This window comes from Rhinolophus ferrumequinum, chromosome 8 (genome assembly GCF_004115265.2).
Source record: "Rhinolophus ferrumequinum isolate MPI-CBG mRhiFer1 chromosome 8, mRhiFer1_v1.p, whole genome shotgun sequence".
Taxonomy (NCBI): domain Eukaryota; kingdom Metazoa; phylum Chordata; class Mammalia; order Chiroptera; family Rhinolophidae; genus Rhinolophus; species Rhinolophus ferrumequinum.
In genome coordinates, this window is record NC_046291.1 from 22,335,026 (window position 1) to 22,354,663 (window position 19,638).

Genomic DNA, 19,638 nt, shown 5'->3' on the forward strand with positions numbered 1-19,638 from the left:
TTAGGATGCATTAAAAAAACATTTTATCTCCATTAAGCAAAAAAGATCTTTATGATTATGAGTTTTAAAAAAACCTAGAAATGATTTCTTATTTCACAAAATCATAAATTTGGAATAGACAGATATGTATAGTCTCACCTAGCTCTCAAATTTTATGATTCTATGATTATGACATCATATATAATTTTAAAAATAAAATATATTTGAGCAACAGCAAAGTTATGGATCAAAATGTTTTTTAAAATATTTATTGTTCCACATAAATCTACAATGGGCATGTTACTTGTAATTGTTTAAGTTTTGATGTTTGTAATTCATAAATTATACCTGTATATGTTGTTTGAATCCACACTGATAATGGATGACTTATGTTTGAATCACCTTACTCTACCTGTAAATAACTACAGCTGTATAAATTACCATTCTCTAGAACCAAAGATCAAAGGTTAGAAATACACAGTATAAGTTAGGATTCAATTTCGACTTTGGCAGTAAACAAAATCCAATATAGTCCATATTACAAAGATAGAAAAAATGCTATTAATTTGATATGCACTTATTCTATAATATAACGTTTTTATTTTAATATATGTATGTGTTTGTTTTTCATTTACTTTTACTTGCATTAAATCACTTTAAGAATTTAATGTCCTTTCATTTTTAATTGACTCCACCGAGTGAGAATACATTTTAAAATCATCAGCACCATTAGCGTACTGCAAGTAACCATATTTGTAAAGAACTTTGCATGGAAATCATGGTGTTATATTTTTTTTCTTACAGGAAGCTCTGATCATGGCAAGTATGGACCATCCACACTTAGTCCGGTTATTGGGTGTGTGTCTGAGCCCAACCATCCAGCTGGTTACACAGCTCATGCCCCATGGCTGCTTGTTGGATTATGTCCATGAACACAAGGATAACATTGGATCACAGCTGCTGCTTAACTGGTGTGTCCAGATAGCTAAGGTAAGTGCACACCACTTTCCATGGAAATAACTTTCTGACTTTATGTCTCCTACAACAGTGTTGATATTGAAAACATGTCAAGTTTTTCAATCTATTTAAATGGAATATATTATATTTGCTATTAAAAGGTATATTAGGGTGATATTTACATTCAAACCACAGATCAAACACATGATATACTGATATATTTTTGAATGATTGTATTCTACCATTCATGTTATATTGACAAGAAGCCAAAACAAAAAGCTTACTGGTAAGAAGGAAAAATACATATACCTGTGTTTGATAAGGAAAAGGTAAAGGAAAACAATAGAAAAATTACATGGAAAGGACCCAGTCCAGAAAAGTTTCTTTGTTAGGTGGTGAATCTTTAAAAATATGAATATCAGAATATGTTAAAATTTTGGCACAGTGAAGAGCCCTAAAAGATTATCTATTATTATTATTATTATTATTATTATTAATGCATGAAATTGTTTTGTCAAGTGAAATCTTACTGGAAAATCTAAATATATAAGTGCATCATCAGAAGGGTGTTGAGAGGATGGATGTTCTGGTCCCTTGGTCCTTTCAGAGAGTAGCATTAAGAACGTCTGATGTGCCAGTGTTGAAGATATATACTGGATTTGTTTGGCATTTTGTTTGTTTTGGTGTAGTTTGGTGAACAAACAAAATATAGGAAACAAAAGGTTGAATGTCTCTATTGTTCCATTTTTAGATTCTTTTATTAAACTAGCATGTACATTCCATTCTCAGTAATACAAATGGTCAACTTCTAAATATTTTCCTAAACATTTTGATAATTCTCAACTGGTCTTTAATGGTTGGGGTTTTTTTGTTTGTTTGCTTTGTTTTTGGTCTGGCACCATGTCTCAGGCTTGTAACGTACATAAAGGAAGTGTCCTCGATCTCCATAACTGGCGTAATGGGGGAGGTGAACTGTGGTGAACTGTAGTGGACTGTGGTTTTCCCACCAGTTACCTGATCTTACAATTTTTGAAGCAGAGCCAGAACTAAATTTTTTTATGTGACTTCTCCTAATTTAAATCGTGGCTCAAACTTTGTACTGCTCTGGAAGTGAAGCAAAACATTCATGTCCTGCAGTCCACCAGTGTGTAATTTCTGGTACATATTCTTTACATTCAAGAAACCACTATGATTATCTGTACCGGGGATATTTCTTGAAAATTTTCTCCTGCTTAAACAGGGCTGAGATGAGATTCAATTCCCTATTTCAACTCTTAGTTACATTAAAACATGACCTGATATTCTATAAATTCTACCATTTTGTTCATCTTTGTATTTGTATAATATAAATGCCAAAATATCAATCTGGTAGTTTTAGCCTGTTTTTGTTGTCGTTGTTGTTCTTTTTTTTTTTTTTTTTTTTTTTTTTTTACAATCTAAGAATTAATAAAAATGCATTACTCAAAGAAGCAGAAATTTGAGATAATTCTTGAAATGTAAACCCAAAAATATATTTGAAGGAAAAGCCAGATTTAGTTTTATATGTCGTAAATCTTACTATAGTTTCTTATGGACCAGGTATTATCATTTTGTGAATATTGCATGATAAACTCACAACTGAGAGGATTCTTTATGGTAATGAAATTTCAAATATAACCCTTCAAAAAGTGATTTACTTATCTGAGAACTTCTATAATTTATAAGGTGAGCTAAATATGCAATCGGAATTCTCAAATCATCCTAGCACTATAAATGAAAACAAAACTAAGTTTCAAATTTCTTACTTCTTCTCTATATTTCCTGCAGTGTTCTCCACAATTTAGGTTTTGTCCTTAGGGATACATGGCATTAATACATCATTTATGCAAGACTGTACACTCTAATAATAGAAACTGCTTTGAGTTCCACGAATAATCACAGTTTTAAACCTTTTTGCCTTTGCAAATGCCATCTCGTCTGCTGAGAAATCATTTTTCATAGCTTCCTGATTCACAGAGCACGAACACTCATTGGGCTTCCTCTCCTTATGGAGCCTTCCCTGGTCAACCTTTTTCCTCTTCAAATGGATGTGATTCTTCCTTTTCTGTGTTAGTTTTGGCTGTTGGTATCTTGAATGCATTTTTGTTATTTTAAAGTTATGCTATGTGTTTACATAACTCTCTCTTACTATACGGTGAGCTTGTTTAGTCATTAATCCTTCAATATATGTTGGTGGGCACCTACCAGCACGTGCCAGGTACAGTGCTGACTGGTGTGTAGAGCTTAACCATGAACTTGAGCCTGCTTCTCTCTCTATACCCTAAGAGCACGAACAGGCATTCAACAAATAAAGCAATTAAGTACAGGATTCAACACTGTGGTTCAGATTTTGAAGAAAAATAATTACGAAGGAGACTGCAGGGCAGACCCCAATGAGTCCTGAGGGATAAGACTTTGGCTATGAGAAGAAAATGTCAGCACAGGAAAGATTACAGGGAGCCCTATAAATATGGTGACGAAGTAATTTATCATCTAAATGGAACAATTTTAGAAGTGAAAGGAGGCTCTATTAAAGTATTTACTCCAGGACACAGGCACACACATAAATGTCCTAAACGGAGCAAGGCAGTAACCCTGTGTAGTCTGAAAAGTTTGCATTTTATTATAAATTCCGTAAGTAGTTATTGAAATATTCTACCATGGAAGTGACATGATCCAATTTATGTACATAATCCAATTTATGTTCATACCAGTTTATATATGGAAAATAGATTGAGGTAATAGAAGAATGGAAATGAGGATACCAGTTAGAAATCTGAGGAATAATGAAAATAAGGAAACATAAAGGGAATTAAGATATATTTTTGAGACCAATTTAAGGCATTTGATTACTGATTAGCTGTAGGTGATGAGGGATGGGAGTCTGGTGATACTATTTGCCAACGTGGAGAAGGCTGAGGGATTGAATTCATTTGTAGGAAAAAATTGAAAGTTCAGTTCCAGACATGGCAAATTGAACAAGTTTATAGAACGTGAAACTGGAGCTGTCAATTAGATAGTTGAATTTGGTCAGGACTGTAGGTATGGAGTTAGGAGTTACAGGCATTTAAATATAGGGGATTACCTAGGGATTGACTGGGTCTGCTTCATATTTCTTCTCAGCACCTAAAATTGGGTCTTACATATTGCAGCCATTTAGGAAAAGTATTTAATAAATATTTTAACTCATAAAGACAATTGAAAAATCTACCCTTTAGGAGGGAATCTTTTCTTAATCTGTTTTCCTCCTTTGGGGGAAGAATTGTATAGTGGAAACAATATTAGGGTCAGAAGGACCTACTTTAGTATGTTGATGGCCATTTTTTGGTTTTGTAAGTTTAAGTTATTAATCTTCTCTGAATTTGGTTTCTCAATTTATTAATGGAGTTAATAATTATTACATTTTTTCCCTCGTGTGCAAAGTGTGTAGAAGAGTATTTACCTGTGGTAAGTTGAAAAACAACCCTCTGTCCACAAAGATGTCATGTACATTCCACAGAATCTTAAATATGTTACTTGACATGTTAAAAGGAACTGTGCAGTTAAATTAAGGATTTTAAGATGAGGAGGACATACTGGATTGCGTGGGTGGGCCCAATATAATCCATGGAATCTTATTAGTGGGAGGTAAAAATATCAGATAAGAAGGAGAAGATATAAAGATGGAAGCAGAGTCGGAATGGTAAATCTTGAAGATGGAGAATGGGGCCACAAGCTGAAGAATGCATTCTACTTCTAGAAGCTGGAAAAAGCAAGGAAACAAATTCACTCGTAGAACATTCAGAAGGAACCCAGGCCTACTGACACGTTGATTTTAGTCCAGTGAAACTGATTTTGGACTTCTGATGTCCGGAGTTGTAACAAAATAAATTCATATTGTTTCAAGCCACTAAATTTGTGGTAGTTAGTTCCAGCAATAGAAAACAAATACACTCCCTTACAATGATTTGCGAATATTAAATAAAATAGTCTATGTAAGGTCCCTGGCTCAGTTCCTAGAACATTGAGTATTCAAAAACCATCTCCTTTTATTAGCTAGTGGTTGAAAACCTCAAAACAAAGAATTGTTTTATAAATGTCTATAAAATATGACTAACATAGTCTGAGTAAACAAGTATTTTACAAATAGCTATTTCAGTAACTTAGAGACTTCTTTTTCTTTGCTTTCAAATCTTACCAAGAAAGAGTCATGAAACTAAGTGCAATATCATCATAATTGTTCCATATTCACTTTCATTTTGGCTGCATTGCTTTTTTGTTATTGTTGACAAAGCTTGGAGGAGAAGGTATGATGCTGTAAAATAACCAATCTATATTTGTGATATATCTGTGTAAAGTTTAACAGTATGTAGAAGAAATAATACTTATAGCTAATATTAAGCAGTTACCCTGTGTGCACTACTGTATATTTTATTCATTAATTAACTTGTGTCATCAAAGATTCATGAGGTATCATTATTATGTCCATTTGATGGATAGAGAAAGTGAGTCACAGAGAATTTAAATAACATGGTTAAATTCACACAGCTGGTAAATAGTGGAACCACTAATCCATTTTTTATGTATAAGGAAGTAAGTATTCCTAAAATATTTGCATCCATATTTCAAGTTTCTGTCCATTCTTCCATTGGTTCATTATTCCACAAAATTTTATGTAATAGAAACACAAATTTAAACACCAAAATTGTCTCTCAGAGGGAGCCATATTTTCTCAGCATATGCTTCATTTGTAACTTACTTTAATTTGGTATGCAGAGCAGAATTGTTATTATTTAACATTCACACACTACCAATGCCTGCCTGGTGTTCTATGAATCCAGGATAGAAGACAATATTGACAATCCTTTTCTCACAGTTGTTGCTAACAGTTCGGCAAGCAACTTAAAAGACAATGTAGCAGATTCTAAAAAGAGGAGGTGAGTTGTGAGTGGACAGACTTCATGGTGAGGAACTCTGATAATGATTACGTCCATACAGATAAAGCAGGTCTTACACTCCTGGCATCTGCTTGGTGCTGTATGTATATTGTGTTACCTAATCTAGTTGTAGTTAATAATTCCATGGTTCTCCCAGTTTATAGATGAGGAAAATGGGGGGAAGTGAAGTCCTAAAGAACACATCATAAATTGAGATGTCTGGATTCTGTTCTATTCCACCAGGTAACTGAGGCCCCAGCCAGGTCTTTAAACCATTCTGTGCTTTTTCCTCTACATTTCCTCTACACACACACACACACACACACACACACACACACACACACACACACACAGCAGTTCTGAATTTGAGGAGTGGTGAAGAACATGAGGTTTTTTTCTGCAGTTGTGCCTCGTCATTAACCCATAAAGAAAAGATTCTATTTTGAATAACACTTTTTATCTTCTTTAAAGGAATTCTTGCTGTGTTATCATCAGCATCTAGGTCACATTTTCGGAGAAAGTACTAGTTATTCATTCATGCAGGAATTTTTTCACCTGAATGTTTTCTTTATAAAATATAATAAAGCAAGCTCAAAGTTGTTCTTTGAATTATTATGTAGTATAAATACTGATCACAAGTGACACTATAAGAATTTAACATGTACAAGTTAACACTAACTTGTGTTAAGCATACAGATTCTAGAACCAGACTGACTAGTTTGAAATCCCAATTCTGCCACTTATCTGCTGTGTGGTCTTAGACAAGTTAGTTAATCTCTCTTTGCACCCTGAAAATGGGGATAGCAATGGTACTTACTTTAGAGAGTATTTATGAGAATAAGATAATATTTGTAATTTGCTAAAAATTTTGTTTAGCATAGAGTAAGAATGTGCTATTTAGCATAGAGTAAGAATATGTTACTTGGGATAATATTTGAGATGAAAACAGTTAAGAAAGACACATACGCGTACATTCATAGTTCGAATACCCTGATAATATCATTTAAAAAATATCTAATTTTTAAATCCCAGATATAAAAGTTTAAACATTTCTTCTTAGACTGTGGTGGGAGTAGAAGGACATAATCTATTATTTAATATATCTGATTTTTGGAATGAAGAACTTGAATCTTCCATTCTTGTGTGATTTCCTATACAGTTTTTTGCTACATGTGCTATTCACATGATTTCCAATTTTCATGTTAGAAACTGGTTTGTTTGTAATATTGAGAACATGTGAAACCGCCAGTGAACTGGCAAAGATCTGAGGTCAGGAGTAATTATTTGAATAATATAGTCCATTACTGAAGAAAAGCAAAGGGAAAATTCTAGCTTTTCAATCTCAAACTAGAAGAAAAATTAATATTGGGTTGACTTCCTGTCACTGCACAAATTTTTGCTCCTGACTCCTTTCTAAGGAAAATTATTTGAAACTTTTTTGCTACTGTTGTTATGGTATTCGTAAAGCCTGAATACTGAATATAGGCTACTACTATTTTTCAAAATCCTGAAATCTTCCTAAGGGCTTTACTGGCCTATTTTATATTATTGTCAGATTTCCTTCTGGAGCTTTAATTGATTTGCAGTTTAAATCAGATGTAAAGCCCCAACAGCTTTCTTTTTCAGTGGTTTACCATTGAAACTAGTTAAAGAGATGATTCTAAAAACATATGTCAGTGGTCCATTGTATACTTCAAAATGATTCATTGCCTGGTTAAGTCACAAATTGATCCAAACTTAAAATTCTTCCAAAAAGACATGGAAATAAAATAATTCTGTATTTTCAAGAATAAAAAACTAAACTAATATATTTAACCAAAATAATTTAAATTTTTCCTATAAGTAAAAGACACTCGGTCGTATTTTTACAACTAGATTAATACAAGCATTTCTGTTTGCTAAGTATTGTTCAAAGGTCAGCATGACTATTAGGACAGTGTAATGGATTTCCTCAATTAAACTTTTTTTTCACACTCTATTTGTCCTCAAATTACTTGTAAGCTAATGAGAATTCTATTCTGAAACCTGGCTTTACACGGCCATTGAGAGGTATCTGTGAACCTTAGTTTTTTTACTATTGGTGGCAGAGTGGGAGTTAGTGGGAGGGGTGAGGAGGAGAGAAACGTTCTCGATTCAGAACCACAGTTTACAATGATTGGAAGGCTCGAATCCTTCTTCTGTACACAGATACAAAGTTTTCCTTAAGGCCCGAATATGGTACATGAGCAGAGCCCTCTTTTCCATTTTTCTCTAGCAGCAGCTACACAGGGAAAGAAAAATGTAATTGCCGGTTTCATCCAGCCATTTCCTTCTGCATCAATACAATTAAATTCAAACCTGAATACCTGATGCCAATTAAATTTATGACCTGGGTACTGAAATTTTTTTATTTGTTTGTGGTCAAGACTAGACTCTATATGTACCTGTGACGTCAGTCATCTCCATGGGTGTGTACATAGATGATATAGATATATATATATAGATATATATATAGATATAAATATAGATATGGACACATTTATACATATATATGGAGACAGAGAGAGAAAATCTATTTTACAATTTTATATGTTTATGTATTGATTATTGTATATGGTAACATAAAATTACATATTTTTTTAAATTTTACAATTTTATATCTTAATATATATATATATTAACTACTATATATATACATATATATATATAATAGCATATACAATTGTAATATAACAGTCTGGAGAAAAAGTAGAACACTACTAATATTCTTGAAAAGATAAAATCAGCACTAATTACATTTAATAATATAAGAATGATATTTAATACTGTATAGAAGTTTGCAAATACCAGTTTACTGAATATGTCTCATGGGTATGTTTTGACACAAAGAAATTATTATGTGTTAAAAAGGTGAAATAGAAGAGAACTTTCAGGATTAGAAGTCATTAATAGTGGCATAGCTAAACTACATTTAGTGACAATTCATAATTTAAATTAAAATAAAGGAATTATATTTTTTCTAGTCATATAATCTATTTTGGGAAAGATAAGATTGTAAAGTTGCTTAATATTTACACTTTTACTGCCATTATTTAACTTTGAATGGATTAGATCTGTAGGGAAATTCAGTGGCATAAATCTTTCTCAATATTAAGATTTTATTTGGAGTAATACGCTCAGTGACTTTCCCAGGGTAACGCTGCAAGTTAGTCCAAGGATGAAGCACTGAACTCAGAATCATGGACAGGACATTGATTATTTCATGAAGAAACAATGTTTTGTTTTGTTTTTTCCTGAAGTATTGGTCTAGTCAGTGAATTTTTCAAAGCTTCTATGCATTTCTTGCATCCATGTTTTAATAAGACAGTTGAGATTTGAATCCCAGAAGAGAATATCTATGCTTCTCTAACCAGGAGGGATTCATTTATTATTAATTTAAAAAAATATGCCTTAATATATATATATATATATATATATATTAAGGTATGCTATAGCAGGTACTACCCCACGATCTACGGATTCAAGAAAGAAACAACAATAATAAGTCCCTCTATTACAGTTTTTATATCCCATTGGGGAAGATTGGCACAAAAACCAAGTAAACAGAAATACTGTCTCATGTAGTCAAGAGGAGATGGTCCCGTCCAGTGTTTTTTTAAGGCAGGATTTACAAGGAAGAAGCACTGTGTTCCGTGTCAGCTGTAGTACTTACCATCTGTATGACTGAGGCAAATTACTTAGTATCTCTAAATCAATTTCCTGACCTATAAAATGGGCAATAGCCTCCATTTGTCCAGCTGTTGTGATGGTTGAATGAAATCATGTATCGGCTATGCATATTTGCTACCAAAACTTCAGTGTCTAATGTATATTATTATAATATTAAGTAAAATGGTAATATATTATGTGATATTTTTAATCATCAAAACTAATTTAGACATGACTTCTATAGAAAAAAGCATAGTCTAGCAGAAAGAATATGAACCACAGGGAAATCCAATTGTGGTTCGAATTCTGAATCATAGTTATGATAGCTTGGAGAGTCATTATCTCTTGTACCAAATGAGAATATTTATACTTGCATAACCTAGGTTTATCACATTTGAATTAGTAAATAAATAGAAGCAACTGATAGTAATCTGAAAAGTTAGACAAAAGTTTCTAGGAATATAAAGAAGAGGAATGTGTGAGTGTGTGTGTATATACTTCATTATTAATTTGTACACATTTTTATAGTCTTTTATTCATTGGTATTTCTATTTTATTCATTTGTACACATGCATATACTCATGAATATAGCAAGATTCCATTGAGAAACTACAATGATTATAAGGGTTAAAGAAAATAGATTTTTTGAATTAGAATCCCAACACTACCAGTCAATTGCTGTAAAATTTGGGGCAAATTTCTAAAACTCTCTGAACTTCCTTATCTAACATCAGGATAATAATATTTACATCGTAGGGTATTTTAACATAAAACAATAAAACATGTCAATCTCTTAACATGTTGCCTGACACCTAGTATTACTCATTAAATATTGACTTTATTTTTTTAATCACACAGTATAGTACTCTCCAGGCCATCATTTCAGAGGTGGATTGCTAGACCTTTGTATAAACAAAGAGTTCACTTGATTTTTTGTTTGTTTGTTTGTTTCCAGGACAAAACACAGCCTGCTCAGATAAGTGTTTTCTGTCATTTTCTCATGTTAAACATAAATATATATGACCTGATACAAAGATTGGAGAACCATCACATTGTTTTTCTAAATTAAATTTATTTGAGCTCCGTGTTCTCCTATAAAGTTAGTCTGAAATCCCATTTTAATCATTAATCGAGAGATTCCCACAAGGATTCTCCTAGGGTGCTGAAGAATCCAATGAGGAATACATGGTGCTTGGCAAACAGGGCAGGACCTCCAGTTTCCCGACCTTTGTAGTTGGTACATAAAGATGTTCCTTGTTCAGCTCCATGGAGCAGAGCTCTCCAATCTGTCTGTCAGGTATACCATGTTTCCCCGAAAATAAGACCTAGCAGGACAATCAGCTTTAATGCGTCTTTTGGAGCAAAAATCAATATAAGACCCGGACTTATTTTACTATAATATAAGACCGGGTCATATAATATAATATAATATAATATAATATAATATAATATAATATAATATAATATAATATAATACAGTATAATATAATATAATATAATATAATATAATATAATATAATATAATATATAATACTGGATCTTATATTAATTTTTGCTCCAAAAGATGCATTAGAGCTGATTGTCCAGTGAGGTTTTATTTTCGAGGAAACAGGGTAAGCAATCATTACAGTTTCCAAATCACCATCCCTCCTTCATTTTTATTTGTTGCTCTGGGATGTTGGCTATACTCATTCACACGTCAGTCAGGAGCTTGTCTGGCTGTCAGCTGATCTAGATTGGGCTGCCTGGGCCAACTGGGCAGTTGGGCTCTACTTCACAAAACTCTCTTCCTCCATCAAGTGAGCCGGAGCATGTGCCCACAAGTCCTGCCTCATGGCATTCAGTCCCTCAGGGCTTGGGTATCCATCAACACACCATACCATGAGGGGCTTGGGACTTGTGTGGGGACAGAATGAGGGTGGGGTCATCCTTCCACCTCCAGCCTACTCCTGGTCCCCTTCTGGAACTGCCACCAGTGATTCCCCCTTCCCTTTTGGAGAACCTAACCTTTTTTCTTCTGGTTGTTGAGTTCTGCTGCTTCCATGTTTCACTTTCACCTCCACTGCTAGATAGAAATAAGTCCTATTCTCAAATACAAAACCTAAGTGAGGCTTGTGCCTTGAAATTGCAATTCCAGATCCTGCAGCGCTAAAATCCTTAAAAATATTTTAAAGATGGAGAGCTCAGACAGAAACACACAGATTTTCCTATTTATTCTGAAGAACTAAGCACAAAACACAGGTTAATATCTTTTTTTTTACTGGATGTGCTTTTTTTTTTAATTTGTTGATGTGCTATTGGTTAATAAAATTGTATAGGTTTCAAGTGTACAATTCTGTAATACATCATCTATATATTGCATTGTGTGTTCACCACCCAGAGTCAGTTCTCTTTCCATCACCTTACATTTGATCCCCTTTACCCTTATCTCCACCCCCCACCCCTCTTACCCTCTGGTAACTACTAAACTGTTGTCTGTGTCTATGAGTTTTGCGTGTTTGTTTTTCTTGTTCATTTATTGCTTTCAGTATTATATCCCACATATGAATGAAATCATATGGTTCTCGACTTCTTCTGTCTGACTTATTTCACTTAGACTGATAATCTCAAGATCCATCAATGTTGTCACAAATGGCAGTATTTCTTCTTTTCTTATGGCTGAGTAATATTCCATTGTATATCTGTATTACATCCTCTTTATCCAATCATGTATCAAAGGACACTTACCAGTATATACCCCAATGTTCATTGTAGCATTATTCATGGTAACCAAGATGCACAGTGATATCTTAATAAAATATTCTGCTGTGTAAATAAAAGAGAAGGGAAGCAATAGGAAAATTTCATGGAAAGGATCCAGTCCAAAAAAGTTTCTTAGCGGAGGTGGTGAATCTATAAAACAATGAATATCAAAACTTGTTCAAATTTTGGCACAGCAAAGAGCCACAGAAGATTACCTGGTTCAGTGAGTTAAAACATTTTAAGGCATCAACTAGTTTTCTCTTGGAAATCTTACTTGAAAATCTGAACATATAAAATTGGCCCATAACTGCAACAGCAGAAGGGTGTTGAGAGGGCTTTCTGGAACCTGAGAGTTTCCTAGGTTCCCACAGACCAGCTTTATGAGCACCTGATGATATACCTGTGTTGAAGGTGAAGAAACTGAAGCCTAAATGGATGATAGAGTCCATTTCACCACATTGCTTCTTAGTGACAAAGCCAGGATCTGAACCCATGTACTACCCTGGCACTCCTAGGTGCCCCAGACTAGATCTTCTGATGGCCAACGTCCCTTACTTCAACTCAACAGGATTTGTTGTCCCCTTGTTTGTAATTTAGGTGAAATAATTACTGCAGTGTTAGAGAGAATCAGTCTATGTCTTGTGACAATTTTTGAATGACCTAATGAACTTTTCCCCCCTATGGAATATTAAATGAAAGGCAGCTGGCTTATTTTTACTTCTAAATACTTTGGTGTTTTCAGTTTACCATTCTAGATTGTTGTTGTTTTTTTTTTCTTTTCTGATTTATCTTTTCTACCAATAGTTTCTCTCTCCCTCTTTATATCATAATGGCTAATAACATAATGGCAACCTCCCAAATTGGTGATAAAGCACCTGGCTAAATTTGAATCATGTTTATCCCGTCCCTGAAACAAGCTCATGCTTTTGTTTTTTTATGTACCAAATTCTCATTGCCTTAAAGGAGGATGAAATATAAGGGGCAGTAAGGGATAAAAGAGAATCTCAATTGTACCAGATGCAAATGAAGTTTATTGAGGCAGTTTCTAGAGCACGGGTCCCAGACTTGCACTGAAGCTTTAATTATTTCTTTAGGTTTGCATGAAATATGAAGATCTTTCACTTAGACAAGAAGTCATTTGGTTTGTTTCTTGTCTAACCTATAAAAAAAGCAAGGTTCCCTTTTGCTTTGTTTTGCCTGTGGCTTTGTTTGGCATGCTGAGCTAATTCAGCCTGGAAATTTCTCCGTTCTATAAGTTTCTCCATTCAAAGGTATTCATTCAGCTACCATATACATCCAGAAAGTAAAGAGCATAATTTCTTTACTGTAAATTTATGCTTTAGCTCGTACTTTCAATGGGCTTTTTTGACATAAAATTGAAAGCTACCCAATCCAAATGGATCACATTGTACCTCAGGTGTGTAAAGTGCTTGCAATTATATCTATTAGTCATGACTATGTGAAGCTTAGTATTGTAGCAGATTTTAGGTACACAGTGATTTTCTCAAACGTAAAATCTAAGTAGCAACACTGGCATAACTAGTTTATGTCTCCCCTATGCATTTTGTTTCTAAAACTATAGAGGTAGATGGGTGTTACAATATTGTTTTCAGGAAGTTGTGATATATATTCATGATCTTTCAGATGTATGCATACAATGCCATTTTTCCACAGATTTGAGATGTTTAGAGTAATTTGGAGAGATAGGACTTGCATTTCACTGCACTTAGGAGAAACAAAGGATAAGGAGATCAAGAGATTTGACTGGCAACCGAAAACACATACTAGGACTGAAGACAAAACACAGATTTATTTCTTTCTCTAGATAAATCTTTTTAAAAACCTTTTTTATTTTGAGATAATTGTAGATTCACAAGAAGTTACAAAAAACTTAGAGAGGTTCCCTTGTTCTTCACTCATTTTCCACACTAATAACATCTTGCCTAACTATAGTACAATATTTAGTATGCACAGCTTATTCAGATTTTACCAGTTTTACATAAATTTGTGTATACATGTGTATCTGTGTGTATAGTTCGATGCAATTTTATCACATGTATTGAATCATATAACCACCACCATAATCAAGATAGAGAATTATTTTATGACCTTTTGCCATCCCTTTATAACCACCTCCACCTCCTAGTTCTTTGTTTTTAATTGTGCTCAAGTCTCACTGCGATCAATATTTTTAATAATGAGTTATTTTTTTAACATATTTGAGCTCAATTGTGTCTCATACGTTGCAATGGATATATATTACTCTGAACACTAAGTTTGAGTCTCACATTAGTAATTTGGCAGAGTCTTATTTCAAAGAATATCCTCTATTGATTTGCCGACAGACATTCTAGAACAGCAGTTATGAAAAGGAGGAACTTGGTTGTGTGTAGTTATGTGACATAAGGGGGGTGCAACCGTCAAAACATAGTAGAAGATCCTCTTACAATTACTAAGTGGGAACATCTACACTCCTAATTCTGCACCTTCTAATTATCACACGAATGTTCTTTTAAAGGTCACTGGCTGCAGAAGAGGGATAGCTCAATCCAACCCACGAGGGCATGGAGCCAGAAGGGTGGGGAATTAGGTTAATAAGGAAGACAGGCTGAGAGTGAATGACAGAAAGCTGTTAAGTCTTTATGCTAATCTTCTGTGTTCTGAGAAATTTCAAAAATCTAGAATAATTTTAAGTATGCACAATGAAATAAAATATGCACAGCTTGTATGATAGGTATGTATAGGTGTGCATACAAACATATATACACATGAACACATGTGTACATAGATCTGGTATATATATATTTCTGTATATTTTGAATATCATTATCAAGAGGAATTTACATATGTTTTAAATAATGAATAGTTCTATGTATCCAAAATTATACAACATCCAAACAACATCCCATTTTATACACACACACACACACACACACACAGACGTAGGATGGAGAGAGTCATTATTGTCACAATTAAAAGTATTAGGCTAAACAATATTTGCACAAAATTTCACTTCCCATCCTTTAAATTTGATTTAATCAAAAGAGCATTTGACAGATGTTGTTTTTCATCAGGCTAAAGTGAGATGTGAACAGAATATATGGGTCGTTGTGGAAAGAAAGGGGGAGCTTTGTGGCTATGAGCACATGAAGAAGAGTGGCTACGGGTCACAGATTTTATCCTTCATTATGAGTCCTTTTCCTACGCTCCTATCTTCCCCATCACAAAGTGAACGAAGGATGAGCTTAATGACAGTCATCTATCAACTAGCCACATTTTCAGCTTCAGGATCCTGCTATTCCCAATGCTCCATGCCATGGCAAGGCTAATTGTATAATTATGACACTACATCACCCACTCCTCGTGCACTTTCACTGGCAAGGACTAGAACTAGGGACTGATGATTATCGCCCCGAGCAAGCACATTAGCAAGCATACAATTTACTAACGGGGCGGCTCTATTAGAATCTGGAGTACAGAAGGCTTACGCCAAGGATTGTGTTAGGAAGTCTCTTGTAGATTAAATATCAGACTGAGTTAGGCTTTAAAATTAAAATTATTTTATTTTTCAACAAAAGGAATGATTCTCTATATTTTCATATTCTTTCTGCTGTGTATTAAGCATTGCCAAAGTTACTCTGTTAAAATGAAATAGAATTTATAAAGCCATCGCCAAAAATGAATGAAGAGCTAAATAAAGGAATATCCTTAAGTCAATTTCGATACGTGTTTGAAGAATTCCATAAAAGATAGTTAATATGGGTTAGAGTTGCTTCTGTGATATCAGTACTATTCTTAATCTGTACTGGTACTCAATTTGTGAAAATGTGTGTGTGTGTGTGTGTGTGTGTGTGTGTGTGTGTACACATGTGTTATAATCTTTTTTTAAAAATTTGAGTCCAGTTGTATATGGTTTACGTTAAAATTTTTAGATGGTTATTTCCTTAAAGCTTTGACACATCAAGTGAGAACAACAACTTAGAATGACTTGTTCCCACTATAGAGTGGAAGAAAGTATGGCAATCCTTATACCAAATGTGAATAGTCCATGGTCCTTCAGGGTGGTGTTGACAAATTTTCATGAATTCTTCCCAGTCCATGATATACAACTAATCTTGACTGGTGTTGATCAGAGCTTTGGTGGAACAGGTTGTCTTGTCATAGTTTGGTTTTATATAGCTTGACAACAACAGTCAACGGCAGTAACAGTCATGGAAAGTAATGACCCTTATGTCTCTTGAATCTGAGTGTTCATGAATTCACGAAGCAATTTCAATCCTATACTAACAAAATCAGCTAACACTTGCATTGAGGTTATACTTGCCATGGGGCTAAGGACTTTGCCTGGAATACCTCTTTTAATTCTTACAACAACTTATAACATAGATACTGTTATATGTGGTTAAATGAGTTAGTATATGCATATGTATATGCGCATAAAATACCTTACACAATGCCTGGTATATAGTAACACTTAATAACATTAGCTATCATCATCATCATCATCATCATCACTCTTGTTATTGTTCGTATCATTCTTTTCGTGAAAACACTGAGACCTGGAGCGGTTAGGTAACCTGTCAAAAATCACAGACTAATAAGTGTGTAGGTGTGATTCTGGCCTTGATGGTCTGTCTGCCCCTCAACTTGACCTAAGCATTTCTGCACACTGCCTCTCTCAGGGTCGTTTACTGTATCACTAGGGACAGGGCAAGGTCGCAACCTCAAGCTAATAGGTAGTACTCACGCCTAACCCGTTGTCCCTCTTCGTTTGATAACTGAAGGAAGTATATCTTATTTCCTAACACAATCAGTCAAACTTAAAGTATAAAATTTTATCCAGACCACGTAACTTGCACCATAATGTTGTGGACAATGTGGGAGAACACACACTGTATAGATCAACATAATGATCTGATTTCTTCTAGAATCACCATCTTAGTCACAGCTACTCTTGTTATTATCGTCCCATAACTTTTTTTAATAAAACGTAACTAAGTGGATTGATAGTCCATTACTATCTTGATCTGAAAAAATACCAGTATCACCCGTATGACACTTAGGGACGAACATTGTACCAAAATGTCTCCCTGCGCTGAAACTCTAACTGGGTGACTTTAACTCAGCGTGGAGGACAGTAGTGACCCCACGCTTATTCTCCTTTTACACATGCCCGTGATCTTATTCACAGGTGCCCCGAGGTGTCTGGTCACAAATTCCTCACATTTTCATCAATCATTGAGGAAGTAGAAAATGTTTTTTTTTCAACTTGCATTCCCCAAAAGACTGGCTCGGAAAAAAACATTATTGAAAACTTCTAAATCAGATTCAAGATATTACAGCAGTGTCTGCTGGAGTCTGTCAACGTTTTCATTATAAACCCATATTTTCCAAGTTTATTTCTTAGCTGTAAAAATTTCCTGTGACCTGTGGTACAGAATACAGAATTTCAGCCTAAAGCAATTTTTATTATCATTGCTCAAATATTGAGATTTTTCCAAGTTATTGTTTTTTTTTTAAAAAAAAAAAACCTACTAAAGTGAAATACGTTGGGGGACAGCTACATATTTTAAGTCCTTTTTTAAAATGCAACATTAAAAACAATTTGTTTCACATAAGAAACAAAGAAACAAATAACTAGAATCTCAAGACCTGAGGGGAAATTTTGTGAGCCCACATGGATTTATTTCCTTATGATATGGGGGCTAATTTGATATTTAGATTAAGATTTTTAATATTACTACAATAAGCTTTCAAGAAATTGGCACCATATGGATTTCAAAGAAATTGGATTGTAGACGAGGGAGAATCACAATAAAGACTGGAAATGCAACCCACAGAAATAGTATTCTCAAAGCTATTGATGTTACTTCTATCCAAGATAGTCTTGTGTTTGTTTGTTTGTTTGTTTGTTTGTTTTTCTCTGCTCATAAATCTAAGACAGACTGATAGGAAAATTTATAAACTGTTAGAACATTGGCTGGACTACTAGAATCTGGAGTTTCATCAGCAAAACAACCCCCACTGCAACTTAATTGAATTTCTTGTCAACGGAAATTGGTACATTGGAAGTTCTAAATTTTTCTATCCCCAAAACACATACTACACAGGCAGGAAAGAATATGGATTCCTTCTTCTGAAAGCTTACTCCTCCACCTCTAAAAATAAAAGGTATTTAACAGGAAGATGCTATCTGGATATACTCTTCCCTGTTGGGAATGAGTGAATTTTAAAACCTCTACTTTGAGTCAAATAAGGCAGGTAAGTTAGCTACATTTTATGTCCTTGAAGAATTGTGATTTCAGGACTTGAGAGGAATCACTCCTGAAGGAGTTCTGGTCATTAATCATTTTTTTAAAAACTTGAAAACACATTCTTACATAGCTAAATGGGAATCTGTATTTAAGTACTGTAATGGGGGAAAGACACTAGGCAGAAAAAAAATGTACTGCCTTGGCAACTTCTAGTCTAAACTATCAAATAATTTCCCCAATTCCCTAAAGTGGGTGGAATAAAATTTAAAGTACAGAGTTTCAAGACAACCTCAGACTCGCCTCATATTTTCACTAATATATAAATGTAGCAGATGGTGTTTTATTAAGGTTATACAATAAGTCCTCACTTAACGTCGATAGGTTCTGAGCGTTTAAGTGAAACGATATATAACAAAACTAATTACACTGTAGACTAATTGATGATATAAACAAGAGTTCCCATGCCATCTCATCACCTTTATAACAAAACCATGCTGAATGAAACGTTATTCAAGGACATGCTGTATATAGCTTAGCAAGAACATGGCCAGGGAAGATAGGGAACAAAGGTATGGAATTCTTATATTGCTGCTAATCAGGTGAACTTACCCAGGCATCACTGGCAGGCCTAAGATGTGATTTCAGATTCTTTTTAAATTTTGAAATTATGAAAGCACATTGCAGGTTTAGTCAAAATACACACAGATGTAAGAGAAGAGTTACCGATGAGTAATAGGAATCTAATAGATTTTACTAGTTTCTTTCCTGCCAGGAGCCCAACTGCAAATATCTACTACACACAGGTAGGCAGAAACATCCCTTAGGAGGCGGCGACTTCCCAGCTTGCCGGAGAGATAAATGATGACCTCAACAAAGGCGGTATCAATGGGCATTAAGAGCAGGAGGATAAGGAGCTCCTACAATTACTTGGTGATGGATGAATGCTTATGTTTAGTAACATGATTTGTAAATTATTATGTCTCAAATAAATGGGAGCTAGTGTAGCTCACTTCTCATTCTCAGAGTTTAGCAAATTCCCAAATTAGAAGGCTCTGAAAAAATTTATTTGCCCTTTCCTTCCTATA

The 19,638-nt window shown here is 34.2% G+C and overlaps 1 protein-coding gene across 1 annotated transcript in view; it reads left to right on the forward strand.

The window, feature by feature from the left end:
• ERBB4 (erb-b2 receptor tyrosine kinase 4) overlaps window positions 1-19,638 on the forward strand; it is a 1,062,086-nt gene that overhangs the window by 898,873 nt on the left and 143,575 nt on the right. Inside the window, 1 exon segment of the mRNA XM_033113116.1 lies at window positions 784-969. Coding sequence (XP_032969007.1) covers window positions 784-969 — 186 coding nt within the window.